Genomic DNA, 19,397 nt, shown 5'->3' with positions numbered 1-19,397 from the left:
GTGTTTTCCTAAAACATTCAAGATTTATGCAAAAATACCCGGTGTCCTGTCCCTGAAGTTTGCTTAACATTGTATCATTAAATTTATATTGCATTTCACCATTCTTCCCAGCAAAAATAAATTGGTTCACATTGCACTTTACTGAATTTCATCTGCCATGTGTCTACCCAATTCCACCTTTGTCTTCATCCTCCAGAAGTCTATTATTATCTGCTTCACTGGCCCCAGCATGATGGAATGTCAATAAAATTAAAATAAAAACATTTTCAGAAATGGGTGATGAAGGAAACCAGGGAAAGAGACAAGAATCAGAAGGAAATGATCGACTGACGATGGCAAGAGTAACTTTCAAAAGAAAAAAAGTGACCGTGGGAACCTGGGTCCAAACTAGTGATCCTGACTTTTGGTAGTCCAACTCTCAACATCCAAGTAGCTTGTTCTATTGCAAAGAACACAAGACAGGAGGAGGCCATAGCAGAAATAGGAACATAATGGTTATTTTACTGAACTAGTAATATAGAGGCCCAGATTAATGATCCAGAGATACATGTTCCAATTCCTTATGAGCTGGGGAACTGGAATTCAATTAATTAAACCCATCTGGTTCACTAGTATCCTTTAGGGAAGGAATATGCTCTCCTTATCCAGTATGACCCCCATACGACTCCAGACCCACACCAACTGCCCTCTGAAATGGCTGAGTAAGCCAATGAACTGCTTTCAAGAAGGTAGCGGAGTATCACCTTCTCAAGGGCAATTTGAGATGTTCAATAAATGCTGGCCTCGCCAACAACAACACACATGTGAATGAATAAAAAAATTAACCCCTCGAGCCTGTGTTGCCATTCAATTAGATCATGGTTGGTTGTTGACTTTACCATTTACCATGTCCTTTGATATTATTACCTGACAAAACGCTTACTGATCTCAGTCCTGAAAGCTCCAATTATCCCATAGCTTTCACAGCCTTTTGAAGGAGAGAATGCCAGATTTCCTCTACACTCATGAATTTCTATTTTTTACTCCCTGGTGTGTTTTGTTTGAATTTCAAAGGCCTGGCAGATTGGATAGGGCTGTCCTTGGCACAAGTGCTTCAATGAAGGATAAATCCTACACCAGCACATCAAAAGCGGTTAGCAGTATAAATACATAGAACTCTGAACAAAATTCCGTTTAAACTTTGTCCGTGATTGCAAATTCAGGTTAGGTCCCTGGCTGAATGGAACACTGTCCTCTGGTCCAATTAAATTAACGATTCATTAGCCAGGGACAAAAGTAACATTTAAAGCCACAAAGAAATTCGGAAAAGGTTGGTGGAAACTCACTCTAACAGATCCGGGTTGAGTCCTTCAGAAACCATCTTGGTCCTTATGGCCATAACAGGAACACCCTGCAACACAGAATGAGGATTTAGAAAATTATTCCGCGCTGCAAGGTGAACAGCTCACAAAGAGTAAGCTGAAGCAGAGCAGGTGGGTAGGGTTAGAGCATTGCAGTTAGGGGATCAATGTCAACAGTAAAGTACTGGAAATAAAACATTCGCTAATTTAGCTATAAAATAGAACTCAACAGCTTGAATTCCTGTCATATGCAGAAAGATACAGGAATATAGGAACAGGATAGTCCACTCAGCACTTTGAGCTTGTTCTGCTATTCGATAAGACCATGGCTGGTCTCAACTCCATTTTCTGATATCTCCCATAATCCTTGGCACCCCTGTATCAAAACTCTGCCCAACTCGATCTTGAATATATTCATTGTCGCAGCCTCCACTGCTCTCTGGGGAAGGAAATTCCACAGACTAATGATCCTCAGAAGAAAAAAAGCTATTTTCATCTCCATTTTAAAAGAGAAACCTTTTATCGCTTCTCGCCCTTTTGGCTACGATCAAGTGTAGTACCTTCTCTGCCTTTTCTGGTATATCACTCTTGTGGGGACCATGAATTGGATTCAATTTGAATTTGAATTGGTTTTTGGAGCAGGCGAGGAGCTGGATTAGGGGTTCACCCCTGTCCACACTCTGAGCCCTGGCTTTGTAACTCAGAAAAAGTAATGACATTTTTTTTTTTTAAAAAGGAGACTGCTTGTTCTTAAACTGTGCTCCCCTAGTTCTAGACTTCCCCACAAGTGGAAACATCCTCCTGACATCTACTCTATCAAATCCCATCAGGATCTTACATATTTCAATAAGATCACCTCTCATTGTTCTGAGCTCCAACCTTGTCAACCTTTGTTCATAACATAAGCTCTCATACCAGGAATGAAAAAAACCTCTCAAGGCAATTTATCCTGGAAGTGGGGAGCACAAAGGAAGGTTAGATCGGGATCTGAAGAAAAGTAGTCAGACAGGATGGTACGTAAAGGTTGAACGAGCAGTCATTTTTGCAGAAGCAGGGAGTGAGCCAACCTTAGACAGAGCAGAAGGTGCCTGTGGGGATGTAACACAGAAAACACTCCCATTTAACGAAAACTCCCCAAAACTAAGTGACTTTTAACTTCTGGGCTCCCAGTGTCACATTTAGGGGGTGCTCCTATGATGTGCTGGGAATCCCTCTCGGATGTTCCCACGCAAGGATTTAACCGGCAATTTCCCAGACACACTAACTTCTGCTGGACAACTGGGCCGGACAGAAGCAACTTGAATTGCTAAATTTGGATGGTTCTGCCCTAATAGTTTTATCCTAATAGTTATTCTGAAAAGTTCAAAGAAAAAAACATATCTAACTCCAGAGTAACGATTTAAACACACAAGCCAAGCCTAGCACCAGACATCCAGCACAAATGAGTCCCACCAGGGAACCCATCCTCAAGCCCGACAGCGCCCCCCCCCTTCCCTCCCGACCTGAACCACCGCCCGTCCCCAATTCAACCCAGTCTCCCCCCCTCCCTCTCCCGGACTGAGTCACCATTTCCCCTTCCCGAACTCCCCCAGTTCCCCAAACTTTAAAACCTACCTGTTTTCTGCAAATTATCGCTTTAAACCTCCCCTTTACAGCAGCTAGTCTTAAAAAGGAGTGACTTACCTCTCTGCACCCCAGTTACTAGACGATGCTACTAGGGGTGTGCTTTGCTGCTCCTGTCTCATCCAGCCTGAGTGAGGAAGGTTGGGTGAGACAGGGGCTCCAGAACCCCAACGCAGATGTAAGTCTGGCAAGAGAGACAGTTCGATGGGGATTGCCACTATGTAAAAGTTACGTGCCAATGACCCAAAATACTTTACAACCATGAGAGTACGTTTTGTTTAAGTGTGATTATGGATGTAATGTAAGAAGTGCAGCAGCCAGATTGCAAACATCAAGTTTTACATCATTGATCGTCCAACACGCTCTGCCGTATGTCAGAATTAGTAAGAGATAGCATTCCAGGATTTTCAGCTTTGTTTTGGTGGCTAGTTTGAGTTGATCATAATCTTTTTAATTTTTTGAAATGCACCTTTGGCCATTTCAATCCTTTGTCTTACTTCTTGGATGCAGTTCTCTGTCCAATGTTAAGATACTTCCTAGGTAACAAAAGTTGTCTACCTGTGTGACTGCTTCACCCTTCACTGTGATCTTACATTCTGATATCATTTTATTTTCTGGACACTACTAGACATACTGTTTTCTTACAATTTATTCTCAACTCTTTCTTCTCAGTTTCACTCACTACTCTCTCCAAAATATTTTGCAGTTTCTCCTCAGAGTTGGCAGTAAGAATGAAATAATTGGCATATCTTATATGATTAAAGTTTTAATCTTAACTAATAATCCATAAAGTTCTCATATCCTTCTGTACAAACTGAATAAATCTGGGGAGAAAACATAGCCTTGTCGGGCCCATCTCTCAATCTTCACAAAATTGCTTAGGTCATTCTCAACTTTTACAGCTGCAGTTTGATACCAATAAAAATTCCTCATCAGGAAGAGGCACTTGGAATTTCTTGAGCACATTATAAGAAATCATGATTTAGAAAGTCTGATGCTGATGGGAAATACTGATGGTAAAAGAGAGCGAGGTAGGTAAAGAACCATCTTTCTAAAGAGCCTTGCATACTGGATGAATGTAATAATAATAATCTTTTAGTGTCACAGGTAGCCTTATATTTACACTGCAATGAAGTTACTGTGAAAATCCCCATGTCACCACACTCTGGCGCCTGTTCGGGTACACAGAGGGAGAATTCAGAATGTTCAATTCCCCTAATTGCACGTCTTCCGGGACGTGTGGGAGGACACCGGAGTGCCGGGAGGAAACCCATATATGACTTTAAATCAAGTTTAACCTGGAGGGCTATCGTTGACATCACCCTCTTGACGCATGGTACCTGAAGAGAGAGAGAGAAGTTCCCACAAAGAGCAATGCGACAATGACCAGATTTTTTGTTTTTGTGATGCTGTTGAGGGACAAATATAAGCCTGGACATGGAGGAGAACTCCCCTGTTCTTGTTTGAAATAGTGGCATGGGTTCTTTTGCATTCACTTGGTTTAATGTCTCATCTAAAACAAAGTGCTTCCAATAGTGCAGAACACCCTCACAACTCCACCAAAAGCACGGCCCGGTCTATGACCTCAAGTCTTTTAGGTGGGACTTGAACCGTAACCTTCTGAATCAGAAAGGAATGTGCTACCCACTGAGGCATGGGGTTATTCATGTCACGACTCCATTCATAAAGAAAAAGAAAATCAACACACCACTTGCACCATCTTCAAGTATCTTGCATATCGAGGGTCTTTGGCTACAGTTACAGTATTTTCTGTCAGAGAATCTTCTTTGCTTTGGGTTGTGGATTCAATATTTTGTTGGACCTGAAAAATAAAAGTAACTACAATTAGAGGTGAACATCAAGTGCATCAAAATCTTAATGAAAGGAATCAAATTTAATTAATTTGAACAAACAGGTGAAAATTCGTTCAACAAATTTCCTCATATAGAAAGTACAGAACAGAGACAGATGGAGTCAAAATATCCCATGAGCGCACCCATGTATTCAAGGATGACTGACGGCAGGGGAAGGAGGGCATGGCAGATCCACTTTCAGAACGTCATAGAAGTATGTCATCTATAGCCAGTAACTCTGAAGTGTAGTGAGATAGGCAAGTGCAGCAACATTTTTGCATCTGACAAGGCAGCCAGGCAGCCTTCTCAGGTATAGCCCCCACCGCTTACAACAGGCATGTTGGTATGAATGAGATTTGCCTGCTCTAGGCAGCAGCAGGCTGTAAAACCAATATAGTAACAATAAAAACTTACATTTACATACTATCCTTAACATAGCAAAATGTCCCAAAGCACTTCACAGGAGCATCAAACAAAATCTGACAGCGAGCCACATGAGGATATATTAGGACAGGTGGTCAAAGGCTTGGTCAATGATTGTAGGTTTAAGGAGCATTTTAAAAGGAGAGAATTAAGAGGCGAGGAGGGGGAAGTTCAGAATTTAGGGTCAAAGTAGCTGAAGGCATGACCAGCAATGGTGCAGTGATTAAACTCAGGAATGGAAAAGAGGCCAGGTTGGATCAATACATATCTCAGAGGGCTGTATGGTTGAAGGAAATGAGAGAGAGAGAGAGAGAGAGAGAGAGAGAGAGAGGGGGCGGGATGGGTGAGGCCAAGGGAGGGATTTGCAAACACGGATGGATGCAAATTTTAAAATTAAGTTGATGCTTGAACAAAATCCAGGCGAAGATATAGGCAACAGTTTTACATGAGGGTTCATGTTTATGGAGGCCAGTCAGTAGAGCATTGAAGTAGTCAAGTCCAGAGGTAATAAAAGCATGAGGACAGTTTCAGCAATAATCAGGCAAGATTGGAATAAAAGCAAAATACTGCAGATGCTAGAGATCCAAAATTAAAACAGAAAGTGCTAGAAAACCTCTACAGGTCTGGCAGCATCTGTGTAGAGAAAAACAAAGTTAATATCTTGAGGCCAATATAACTCTTCTTCAGAACTGAAAAGGGAGTCATCTGTTCCGAAGAATCACACTGGACTTGAAATGTTAGCTCTCAGTTTCTCTCTCCACATATACTGCCAGACCTGCTGAGTTTTCAGGGTTTTTTGTTTTTCTTAGGGGCAAGTTTGAAAATGGACAATGTTTCAGAGGTGAAAGAAATCATAATGATGCAGCATATATATGGCACTGGACACTCATCTTATGGACAATTAGGACACCAAGGTTATGAATTATTTGATAGCAGGCGTTTTGAATATGCTCAAAGATGGAAGGCTGACCAAGAGAATAATGAAATAGACTAAAGTAATAAAGAATGGATGAAGGGTTCAGCAACAAAATGAGTTGAGGTAAGGTTGAAAACAGGCAATGCTCTGGTCTAGACGAGGTGTCCTTAATGATGGAGAGGATTCAAGATCAAAAGCTTATCCAGGATCAAACAATGACAAAGTTGCAAATTGTCTGTTTCAACCTCAGAAAGCAAGTTGCCAGGGAGAGGAATGGAGCTCATTGCTAGGGAATTTAAGACAATGGCTTTGGTTTTCCCAACATTTAGCGGCAGGAAGATAGGAGGGAGATCCAACATGCACATTAAAAAAGAATCCACTGCATTTTTTAGTACTTTTCTTGTTTTTTCTTTGAACACATCGGGACCAAAACTGATGAAAAACTACCCTGTCAATCCGTGCAACATTGTGGGATCATAGCACTGACCTTAGATCCAACCGAATGGGAGAGCACAGCAAGAAAGGAAAGCAGAAGAACAAACTCTCTAGCAGCTGGTCGGAAGACGAGAAATGGGTGAGAGACGGAACCCTGCGGTTACTGAAGCAGGGTCATCTGTTAAAAGAAGGATTCCATGATAAAGCACACCCAAAATAGTCGGCCCACTAATACGCTAAAAGTGGAGCCGTTGTAATTGATTAGGTTGGTAATGGCAAATGATTAGAATGAGTCAGGGAGTGCCAGTGACATGCGTAGATGGCATAAATGGCAGGGTGTGTACTACACTGAAGTGGAAGCTTAGATTATCTTGTGTATAGAAAGGATCAAAAGGATCATGTTGTGGTAGTATAACCAGCTTTAATTTGGCACCATATTCAATCATGTTACAAGATAATGTAGAGGCAGGATATAATTCTTTATTTAGCCATTTCTTCGCAATTGATCAGATGAATCTAATCTAAGAAATCCTGGCACAACAGAACCTGTCTGAAGACTCCAGCTTTGAGAACCCTACAGCTAAACAGCCACAATTCTGAACTCCTTTGCTTACTGCAGGCTATCTGGATCGTGGCAATATGGAATATTTACACAAAAGCAACATTAAATATGAAACTCCTCTGCTCTTTATTCAACTCCAAGTTCAATTTTAGATTAGAATGCAAGATTTTTAAATTACATACCCTGAAAAATATGTATATTTATAGGGACTCTGTGGTAAAACATCCTAAGGGGCTTCATAGAAGCATTTTCAAAATAATTGACTCCGAGGCACACAAGATTTTAAGAAGAAAGCAAATTGCTGCGGATGCTGGAATCTGAAACAAAAACAGAAAATACTGGACAATCTCAGCAGGTCTGACAGCATCTGTAGAGGGAGAAGGGAGCTAACATTTCGAATCTTGAGGACTCTGTCAAAGCTGGAGAACTGAAAATAGGGTCAGATTTACATGTTGTGGGTAGGGGGAAAAGGGGCTAGATAGAGGGCCAGGAATAGGTGGAGATTGACAAAGATGTCGTGGGCTGAAAGACAAAGGGAATGTAAATGAGGGTAATTAAGGCTAACAAGGGTGCTGATAGCGGTACATAAAGAGATTAGAATGTATTAATATCCGAACAAAGGTAAGGTGCATCTTAAAACTTAGGACAAAGAGATATCGTGTTAAGCAACACCTGAAAGATGGATAGAGGGGGAGGCAGTGGCGTAGTGATATTATCGCTTGACTGTGAACGGCACGGTAGCAGTGGTTAGCACTGTTGCTTCACAGCACCAGGGACCTGGGTTCGATTCCCGGCTTGGGTCACTGTCTGCGCGGAGTCGGCACGTTCTCCCTGTGTCTGCATGGGTTTCTTCCGGGTGGTCCAGTTTCCCCTCCCCAGTCCAAAGATGTGCAGGTTAGGTGGATTGGCCACGCTAATTGCCCCAGAGTGTCACTGGGTTACTGGGATAGGATGGAGGCGTGGGTTTTAAGTAGAATGCTCTTTCCATGGGCCGGTGCAGACATAATGGGCCAAATGGCCTCCTTCTGCACTGTAAATTCTATGATTCTATGACTAGTAATCCATAGACCCAGAGTCATGCTCTGGGGACCCGGGTTCAAATCCCGCAGATGGTGAATTTTGAATTCAATAAAAACCTGAAATTAAAAGTCTAAAATTGTTAATTGTCAATCTGGTTCAATAATGTCCTTTAGGGAAGGAAATCAGTCATCCTTACTTGGTCTGGATACATGTGACTTCAGATCAATAGGAACGTGGTTGACTCTTAAATGCTCTCAGGGATGGACAATAAATGATGGCCCAGCCAGTGAAGCCCACATATCATGAATAAAAAAAAGTAGGGAGGGTTTATCGCAGGCTTGGAGGTTTAGGGAGGGAATTCTGAATCGATAGAAACTGGGGATGCACAAGAGGCCGGAGTAGGACGAGAGCAGAGATTTTGTAAGGGCTGGAGGAGGTCATAAAGATATTGAGGCCAGAGGGATTTTGAAAGCAAGGATGACAATCTTAAATCTGAGGCTTTGCTGGAGCCAATGTAGGCCAATGAGTACAAGGGACCACAAATTAAAATGGGAAGCAAGAAGTGGTGGAAAAAAATCAAGCCCATCAACGCTTACCTAGTCTGTTAAAAATACAATCCTGAGCCCTATCAAACATTCCATATTGTGCTCCTGTAAAATGCCTTGTTGCAAAGTCAATATCCCTAAATACATCAGTTTTTTTCCCACTCACTTCACAGTTCAAATGGGGTTTCTACATGCGATTAACAGACCTAAGACTAGCATTGTCTGCGCTACATTAGTTGGGTGAGCTACTTTGTATACGGAGAGGAGCCACCTTGAGGGGAAGGCAGCTAATTTTCAGAAAGTAGTCCAAAAAAAAAAATGGTGCACCTAGAGCTCCTTCCCAACACTCACCCCAGAACTACCTCTCCCGAAAATTGACAGATATACCACTTGTTTTGAATATGGTGCTGATCATCCTGCACCCCACCTGACTCCAACCCTCCAAAGATGCCACAATGACACTTGTGGCCACAGAATTGCTCAAACCTACCTTTTGTACAGAGTCAACAAACATTTGGTAATGGAACACCAAACATTATACATGATAAGCAAAGGGTAACTGAAATATGTGAGATATCACATGAATGACGATCAGCAATGCATGACATTTCTGAAGCAATGTTTAAGGTTCTGCCATGAGCTGTGTGCCTATCAAACAAAAATAGCTCCCCAGCAATGGGGAATACCACAGATTCCTGTCATAATCCCCCATTCCCAGTGAGACATCCTCCAGTTCAGAACTCCTATTACAGCAGATTTTCCAGATGAAGTCATTCTTCGACTTGCTTCATTTTAAATTTGAATGTCAAATGCAATTCCTAATTTTATTTATTCATATCAAGTCATCTTCTGGGAAACGTTCTTGCTCTAATTGTGCAATCACAACTTAATTATACTGCAATGGGTGAACACATGATCTTCAATAATTACATAATATGCCCTTTAAAACAAATAAGCTGGGGTTTAAATTACTTCACCAATGCCCTTGAAATAAAGATTTTAAAAAAAGTCTTACAGCAAAGGGATATATGGTGCTGATAACAACTGCAGTAATTGATTAGGATGCACAGGCTGGGACTGTACTGGTCTTTAAGTCCCATTCTGAGAGCAAAGGCCTGGTGTTTTACTCGAGATTGGTCTTACCTGGGTAGTCAAGCAGGCTGCTGACATACAGGGATCCGGGTTCATCTGTTTTGCTCTCATGACCTTAAAGTATATTTACACTGTCACTTCTGTGTTGGTTGGGAGAATCTGAGCCAATTCCCAGGATTTATATGCATTAAATCAGCTAGTTGTAGCTCAGAGGCAGGCTTGTATACTCAGTTTTACATGCTGGAAATGGGAGTCAACAGCAAGGTCATTGCACTCCCAGAGTTGGAATTAAAAGATTAATATAAAATACAGTGACAGCCGTTCAAGAAGTTGGTCACCAAGTTCTCAAGGGCAACTAGGGATTGGCAATAAATGCTAGCCTTGCGAGATGTACTCCTAACCTTGAGAATTAATTGGCATAGAGTTATGATGGAATACTCACTATTGGCCTGAATAAGTGCAGAATATCACAGTTCAAATGAGAGCAGTTCACTTGTTTAGTGCCTGTTCCACTGAACACAATAGTAATCCCCCTCACCAGCACTGTACAATCATATGCACAATTTATAGGATGCACATCAGCAACTCACTAAGATTACTTAGACACCAACACTTTGTCCTGTGACCTTCACCACAAAGAACAGCAGCAGCAAAGTTGTGGCAACACCAGTCACATACAGTCCTGACTTGTACATGTAATCGGGTGTTGGAACCATACCACCATAGAATCCCTACAGTGCAGAAGGAGGCCATTCAGCCCATCGTGTCTGCACTGATCCTCTGAAAGAGCACCCTACCTAGGCCCTCTGCCCCATCCTATCCCCTTAACCCCATCTCACCTACACATCTTTGGACACTAAGGGGCAATTTAGCATGGCCAATCCACCGAACCTGCAATTCTTTGGACTGTGGGATAAAGCTGGAGCACTGTTGGAAACCCACGCAGATACGGGGGAAGTGCAAACTCCATACGACAGTGACCCAAGGCCAGAATCGAACCTGGGTCTATGGTGCTGTGAGGCAGCAATGCTAGCCTCCACTATTACTGGGCGAATATCCTGGATTTCTTTACCTAAGACACACATGGGAGCAGGGAGCAGCCCCATTACAAGAATTGCAGCAGTTCAAAAAGGCCCATAAGCACCTTCTCAATTGAGCAATGTTGTGGGAACACCAGTCACATACAGTCCTGACTTGGACATGTAATTGGGCGTTGGAACCATGCAACCGTAGAATTCCTACAGTGCAGAAGGAGGCCATTCAGCCCTTCGAGTCTGCACTGACTTTGAGCAATAAATGCTGGCCTTGTCATCCTGTGAACAAAAAGGATTGATTGAGTTTTGGAAGATAACTAGGGTTTACATGCTGCATATAATCCACAAGCCAGAATCTTGATGCCCATGGCATAATGTACAAGCCTTGGATTTCAATCAGCTTGAAACCTCCAGGTCCAATATAGAATCAGTGTATATTGTAGGCCAGCACGGAGATAGTAAATGCCCTTTTACAAGCCAGAAGGTTGTGACATGGATGCTACCAACTTGGTTGTGACATGGATGCTGGCAACTTGTCACTCCACAAAGTTAACTCCAACTGCATTGTTCATTCCTGCTGGTCTATTGTTTGGGACCTCTATAGTTTGGATAATGTCCTCTACAATACAATGGAGCTGTACTTGAAAAACTGCTTGAACTTTATAATCCCTTATGTCCATCAAATCGTGCATAGATGACGACCACTCAGCCATAATGCCTGCACTGGTTCTTCAAAAGATCAACTTAATTTGTTCCACTCATCGCTCTTTTCCCATAACCCAGCAAAATTTTCTATCTCAAGTATTTATAGAATTCCATATTGAATCTGCTTCCACCAATCTTTCAGGCAGCGCATTCCAAATCGTCATGACTCACTGTATGAATAAACAACATTCTCCTTAGCTCCTCATTGGATCTTCACTTCATCCAACAAATAATCAATTCTTTACCTCAGGAGGGGATGGCTGATGCTGGCTTGTTGCTGTCACGGTGGGTGGACCATTTTCAAAATTCTGATCCTGGTTTGTCGTCTCTACTTTGACATCTTCCAGACCAGGTATTGACGAAAGCTGCAAACCACAAAATAACAGGTTAAAACGGCCAACGTGTGCAATCCAGCAGCTTAATAAAGTTGCAAGTCATGAAGCATTGCCAATCTTCTGCTCCCACCCCGAAGGGGAAGATGGGGCCTCAGTGTTAATATCTTATTTGAAGACAGGCACCACTTACAATGCAATATCCAGTCAATATTGGTACTGGGTGTGACAGCCGGTGGTGCTTAGATCTCTGGAGTAGGGCTTGAATCCACGAGTGTCTTCCTCGACAATGCCAAAGTAAATTTCATTCTGAACTGGATGACCTAACATTCAAAAGATCCTCAGGCCAGAAAAATGCAACTTGCCAAACTGTCAATTAATTTCAGAGTTGGCTTTATATGATTCACAAATCAGTCAATAAATGTGCTGTTACTCGCTGTTATTTCTCACGTTGGAGCTGGGCCACACAACTTTGAGATTTATGGGCCCAACACTGGGAGATCTTACAGAGCCAGTCAAAATAGTTTTATAAAACCCACTGTCCATGAACCAGAAAAACAGATGTTCATCTAAATTGCATGTATACAAAGACACACAAAGAACTTGCATTTATATAATGCCTTTCACTATCTCAGGATGTTCCTCAAAATGCTTCACAGCCGACAGAGTTCTTTAGCAGTGCATGTATTACTGTAGTGCTGGAAATGTGGCAGCCAATACCAGCACAGCATGCTACCACAAACAGCAATACAATAAAGTAACCATTTTTGGTACTGTTCGATGGGACATAGATATTGCTCCAGTCACTGATGGAACCCCCCTGCTCTTAATCAAACAGTCAAAGGATCCTTTGCAGTCATCTGAGAGGGCAGATAGGGTCCTCGGTCTTATGCAAATATGACACCTTCATTAGTGCAGCAATCCCTCAGTACCATACTGAAATGTAAACTTAGATCATTGGCCAAGTCTCTGGAGTGGAACTTAAACGCAGAGGTGGAAGTGCTACCCATTGAGCCAAGGTTGACATCAAGAATACTTTGTTTTGGGCGAAGAGAGAGAAACGCAAGTTGTATGCTATTGTTATCACTGCGTCATTTCAAAATGATTGAAGTCATGACATTTTATTTGAACTGACATCAATAATTTAAAACAGCCTTACTGGAAATTAAAACCACATATGGACACTGATTTCAACAACCTCAAAACATGGAATATAACAAATGCCAGAGCAATGAAATCAAAACAAGGAAATTCCAATATTTCGATACAAAACCTGGAACCAAAATTGTAGTCAAATTGTATTTATACTTAGTAATCCTTTGGGCAGAAGAACAGAATCAGTCAAGTCTTCTCTTCCAAACTACCCATCAGCTTCTTTAACTTTATTTCAGAATAGCCTTATATCACTTTCCCCAATGTTACGACCCCCTACAGGGACGCAACTTGTATCACATCAGATTCCCCTTCTGTGAGCTACCCAGGTGACTAGAGGGCAGAGCTTCCTCACAATTGGAGGAGCTCCCACAGGATATAAACCCTGACCTGGAAGCAGTTCAGGGAAAGTAACCCTGCAGGAAGACGAGATAAGTAATTGTTATGACCATTGTAGAACAAAGAATTAGCCTGGCCTCTTGTGGAGGCTTTGCCTCAGTCTACAACACCCAACATGAATTGAATATATTATATATGTGAAAATGCTTTGAATAAAAATTCAGCTACCACCTACAGACAGCAGGCAGCAGAAAGAGAATAACAGCTCCCTTCACTTCTGAGGCCTAACCACTTCTGGAAGTTTCTCTTAGAAACATCCCCCAACAGGAACCAATCACTGACCGTTGTCAGCAGAACACGGTCCCTGGCCAACCTATCCAATCAAATTACCTCCCTCCAAAACCAGTTGATCCCATCTACTTGATGTCAAAGAATCTGGCTTCTCTTTCCCTCCCCGAATACAGTATCCTGGTAAGCAGACTGTTTTAAATTTTAAGTCTTCTGCTTTCATCTCTCTACTTAAAAGCACATTGAAATTATTGCTGCACGGACCAACACAAATTAGAACAAAGGAAATGAATTGAACCAGTTCCTTAAAAAAAACTGCAAGGGTTTCCGTTCCCCACCCTCCGTTTGCAATATTTCTGCAATTCTTGCTTGAACAGAAGCACTGCCCCAAATTCCAATTTTCCTATATCTCTTTGCACCCTCTTGTCTATTTCCTTTGATCTAATTTGTGTTCAATTAATGGGTTGGCCAGGGACAGTGTTCTGCCTGACAACAGTCAGTGATTGGCTCCTGTTGGGTGATATTTCTGAGAACCTTCCAGAAATGGTTAGGCCTCAGAAGTGAAGGGAGCTGTTTTTCTCTCTCTGCTGCCTGCAGGTGGTAGCTTATTTTTTTTCAAGGGATTTTCACATGTACACAAAACTTAACAAAACAACTCAAACAATCACCACCCTGACATCAATGCCCCCCCCCCCCCCACCCCCCGGCCACATCCTGTCTTCCCCATTTTAATCTCCTTACCCTCCTTCTTGCCAACCTGAGGAAATTGATAAATAGTTTCCACCTCCAGGTGAACCCCTCTGCCGACCCTGAGAGCGAATCCGACCTTCTCCAACCTCAGGAATTCTGCCAGGTCACTCATCCACATGTCCGCTTTCGGTGGCTCCGGGTCCCTGGCCTCCCCACGCCCGCCCTCGGATGTCCACCGCCACGGATCCCTTCCCAACTATGCCACACCAACCTAACCCTTGTCAGCAACTCTCCACCCCCAAACAAAAAAACTAACCCCCACAACTGCTTCCTGGCAACCATCCGCTTCACTCCTGTTAACTAGCCTGCCCAGCTACCATGGTGGCCCGCCCGCCAACTCCCAAAAGAGCAACAAAAGGTTCATTCACCATCATTACTCTCCTGCCAAGACCTGCCCTGGAATATCCAACCCCAGATATTTCAAAAAGCACACAAAACTCCTCCAAAGTTCAATGTCCTCACACACCTCCCCGTCCATTGCCCCTCCGCCACCTCCCCTGGCATGTAAAAATAAAGTTTCCACACCGCCAGTTTTCTGGCGCTGTGCGCCGCCGCCAATGGTGGGACTCTCCGTCCCGCCAGCCGGCCAATGGGATTTCCCATTGTGGGCAGTCCCACGCCGTTGGGAAATCCCCGGGCGTGGGTGTGCTGCTGCAGCAATGGTGAATCCCGACAGTGGAGAATCCAGTCCCTTGTCTTTGGAAAGTCACCCGCCACTTCACCCCCTTCGCAAAGAGGGCTGCCTTTATCCGGTTGAACCCGGCCATCCTCTTTGCCAGCTCCACACCCAGGTGTTGGTGGGCCTGCAGCTCACTTCCTTCCCAGGTACATCTCTTGGTCTGCCTCACCCATTGTACCAAAAATCGATGCACCACCATCATCCTCGGCTGCTCGCCCTCCTGTGGCGGCCTCCTCGGCACCGTGTGTGCTCGGTCTACCTCGAGGGATCGATCAAAGGCCACCTCCTCTATCAACTTCTCCAACATTCTTACCACAGACATAGCAGACTCCGCACCTTCAATGCCTTCAGGCATCCAAATCCTGATGCTCCCCCAGCACCTCCTCCACTTTCTGAATCGGTCGGCCCTGGGACTGCAGCCTCTGCTCGACTCACTCAATTGCAGATCTCAGCTGCTCCACAACCTTGGTCAGGTTTACCTGGGCTTCTTTCCTGTGCTGCTGGAACCTGTTGTTCAAGAACGCCACCAACTGCTGGGCGGGCAACATGCACCCCCCCCCCCCTTCCCATGTCTCCGCCATCTTTACCTGTGATGCACGATGAACATTCTCCTGTTCCAACAGCTCTTTCTTTATCGTGGGCACTCCTCGTCTGCTGATCCATGCCCCAGCCACACCAGAGGGGTATTACCTTCCCCGGGCACTCTTGTAGCTTTTCCCCTCAAATACTACACCCTTCGGGCAGGGAAAGACCGAAAATATCCACCTTGAGCGAGAGCCACCAAATGTGAGACCACTCACTTCAAGGCCACCACCGGAGGTCCGTAGCCGAGGATTTTTCAAAACCAGAAGCTTGTTGCTCTTCAGGAACTGAAGTAAAATAACTAATCTGTTGGTCTGAAAGCAGCGAGTATCTAGCTTATCCTTTTCTGTGAACTTGAAATAGCACAGTGGGTAGCATTGTTGCTTCACAGCTCCAGGGTCCAAGGTTCGATTCCCGGCTTGGGTCACTGCCTGTGTGGAGACTACACGTTGTACCCGTGTTTGCGTGGGTTTCCTCCGGGTGCTCCAGTTTCCTCACACAAGTCCCGAAAAACATGCTGTTAGGTAATTTGGACATTCTGAATTCTCCCTCCATGTACCCGAACAGGCGCCGGAATGTGGTGACTAGGGGATTTTCACAGTAACTTCATTGCTGTGTTAATGTAAGCCTACTCAAAGAACAAAGAAATGTACAGCACAGAAACAGGCCCTTCGGCCCTCCAAGCCTGGAGCCCGTCTAAACTAAAATATTCAACACTTCCTGGGTCCGTATCCCTCTATTCCCATCCTATTCATGTATTTGTCAAGATGCCCCTTAAATGTCCCTATCGTCCCTGCTTCCACCACCTCCTCCGGCAGTAAGTTCCAGACACCCGCTACCCTCTGTGTAAAAAAAACTTGCCTCGTACATCTCCTCTAAACCTTGCCCCTCTCACCTTAAACCTATGCCCCCTAGTAATTGACCCCTCTACCCTGGGAAAAAGCCTCTGACTATCCATTTTGTTTATGTTCCTCATAATTTTGTAGACCTCTATCAGGTCAACCCTCAACCTCCTTCGTTCCAGTGAGAACAAACAGAGTTTATTCAACCGCTCCTCATAGCTAACGCCCTCCATACCAGGCAACATCCTGGTAAATCTCCTCTGCACCCTCTCTAAAGCCTCCACAGCCTTCTGGTAGTGTGGCGACCAGAATTGAACACTATACTCCAAGTGTGGCCTAACTAAGGTTCTATACAGCTGCAACATGACTTGCCAATTCTTATACTCAATGCCCCGGCCAATGAAGGCAAGCATGCCATATGCCTTCTTGACTACCTTCTCCATCTGTGTTGCCCCTTTCAGTTACCTGTGGACCTGCACACCTAGATCTCGGACTTTCAATAGGCTTGAGGGTTCTACCATTTACTGTATATTCCCTCCCCGCATTAGACCTTCCAAAATGCATTACCTCACATTTGTCCGGATTAAACTCCATCTGCCATCTCTCCACTCAAGTCTCCAAACGATCCAATCCTAATGTATCCTCGGACAGTCCTCATCGCTATCTGCAATTCCACCAACCTTTGTGTCATCTGCAAACTTACTAATCAGACCAGTTACATTTTCCTCCAAATAATTTATATATACTACGAACAGCAAAGGTCCAGCACTGATCCCTGCGGAACACCACTAGTCACGGCCCTCCAATTAGAAAAGTACCCTTCCATTGCTAATCTCTGCCTTTTATGACCTAGCCAATTCTGTATCCATCTTGCCAGCTCACCCCTGATCCCGTGTGACTTCACCTTTTGTACCAGTCTACCATGAAGGACCTTGCCTTACTGAAGTCCATATAGACAACATCCACTGCCCTACCTGCATCAATCATCTTTGTGACCTCTTCCACGACCTCCCCTTCACAAAACCATGTTGCTTCTCGCTAATACGTCCATTTGCTTCCAAATGGGAGTAGATCCTGTCTCGAAGAATTCTCTCCAGTAATTTCCCTACCACTGATGTATGGCTCACCGGCCTGTAGTTCCCCGGATTATCCTTGCTACCCTTCTTAAACAAAGGAACAACATTGGATATTCTTCAGTCCTCCGGCACATCACCTGAAGACAGTGAGGATCCAAAGATTTTTGTCAAGGCCTCAGCAATTTCCTCTCCAGCCTCCTTCAGTATTCTGGGGTAGATCCCATCAGGCCCAGGGGACTTATCTACCGTAATAATTTTCAAGACGCCCAACACCTCTCTTTTTGGATCTCAATGTGACCCAGGCTATCTACACACCCTTCTCCAGACTCAACAGCCACCATTTCCTTCTCTTTGATGAATATTGCTGCAAAGTATTCAGTTAATACCTCGCCCATTTCCTCTGGCTCCACACATAGATTCCCTTGCCTATCCTTCAGTGGGCCAAACCTTTCCCTCTTGCTTTTTATGTACGAGTAGAAAGCCCTGGGATTTTCCTTAACCCGATTTGCCAATGACTTTTTGTGACATCTTCTAGCCCTCCTGACTCCTTGCTTAAGTTCCTTCCTAATTTCCTTATATTCCACACAGGCTTCGTCTGTTCCCAGCCTTTTAGCCCTGACAAATGCCTCCTTTTTCTTTTTGACGAGGTCTACAATATCTCTCGTTATCCAAGGTTCCCGAAATTTGCCGTATTTATCCTTCTTCCGCACAGGAACATGCCGGTCCTGAATTCCTTTCAACTGACATTTGAAAGCCTCCCACATGTCAGATGTTGATTTACCCTCAAACATCTGCCCCCAACCCAAGTTCTTTAGTTTCCCCTAATATTGTTATAATTAGCCTTCCCCCAATTTATCACATTCACCCTAGGACCACTCTTATCCTTGTCCACCAGCATTTTAAAACTTACTGAATTGTGGTCACTGTTCCCGAAATGCTCCCCTACTGAAACTTCTACCACCTGGTCGGGCTCATTTCCCAATACAAGGTCCAGTACAGCCCCTTCCCTAGTTGGACTATCTACATATTGTTTTAAGAAGCCCTCCTGGATGCTCCTTACAAACTCTGCCCCGTCTAAGCCCCTAGCACCCAGTCATTATTGGGGAAGTTGAAGTCTCCCATCACAACAACCCTGTTGTTTTTACTTGTTTCCAAAATCTGTCTACATATCTGCTCCTCTATCTCCCGCTGGCAGTTGGGAGGCCTGTAGTAAACCCCAACCTTGTGACTGCACCCTTCTTATTCCTGGTCTCTACCCATATAGCCTCGCTGCCCTCTGAGGTATCCTCCCGTAGTACAGCTGTGATATTCTCCCCAACCAGTAGCGCAACTCCGCCACCCCTTTTACATCCCCCTCTATCCCGCCAGAAACATCTAAATCCTGGAATGTTTAGCTGCCAATCCTGTCCTTCCCTCAACCAGGTCTCTGTAATGGCAACAACATCATAGTTCCAAGTACTAATCTAAGCTCTAAGTTCATCTGCTTTACCCATAATACTTCTTGCATTAAAACATATGCACTTCAGGCCACCAGACCCGCCGTTTTCAGCAACATCTCCCTGTCTGCTCTTCCTCAGCGGCGTACTGGCCCTATTCCCTAGCTCTCCCTCAATGCTTTCACCTTCTGACCTATCCCACCCCCCTGCCATACTTGTGAAAATAAAAATTATTATTATTATAAATGATGCTGAGTCTGAAGGGAAGGTAGACAACATTGCCCGAGAAGATTATTTCAAGCCTGGAAGAAAGAAAACCCCAAACCAGAAGCCTGAACTTCAGAAAGACATTGACTGGATGTCATCCATGTTA

At 44.0% G+C, this 19,397-nt stretch overlaps 1 protein-coding gene and 1 non-coding gene across 2 annotated transcripts in view; one reads left to right on the top strand and one right to left on the bottom strand.

The window, feature by feature from the left end:
- washc3 (WASH complex subunit 3) overlaps nucleotides 1–19,397 on the bottom strand; it is a 45,766-nt gene that overhangs the window by 9,148 nt on the left and 17,221 nt on the right. Inside the window, exons 4-6 of the mRNA XM_072484781.1 lie at nucleotides 11,794–11,913; nucleotides 4,672–4,785; nucleotides 1,326–1,390 (exon numbers count right to left, since the gene is read on the bottom strand). Coding sequence (XP_072340882.1) covers nucleotides 1,326–1,390; nucleotides 4,672–4,785; nucleotides 11,794–11,913 — 299 coding nt within the window. The remainder of the gene's footprint in view (nucleotides 1–1,325; nucleotides 1,391–4,671; nucleotides 4,786–11,793; nucleotides 11,914–19,397) is intronic.
- LOC140396686 (U2 spliceosomal RNA) lies at nucleotides 1,862–2,052 on the top strand. The gene has a single exon (XR_011936588.1). It is a non-coding gene; the product is annotated as a U2 spliceosomal RNA (small nuclear RNA).

Source organism: Scyliorhinus torazame, chromosome 19, assembly GCF_047496885.1.
Source record: "Scyliorhinus torazame isolate Kashiwa2021f chromosome 19, sScyTor2.1, whole genome shotgun sequence".
Taxonomy (NCBI): Eukaryota; Metazoa; Chordata; class Chondrichthyes; order Carcharhiniformes; family Scyliorhinidae; genus Scyliorhinus; species Scyliorhinus torazame.
Note: the sequence above shows the minus strand (reverse complement) of the source record. Positions and strands in the feature narration are given on the sequence as shown.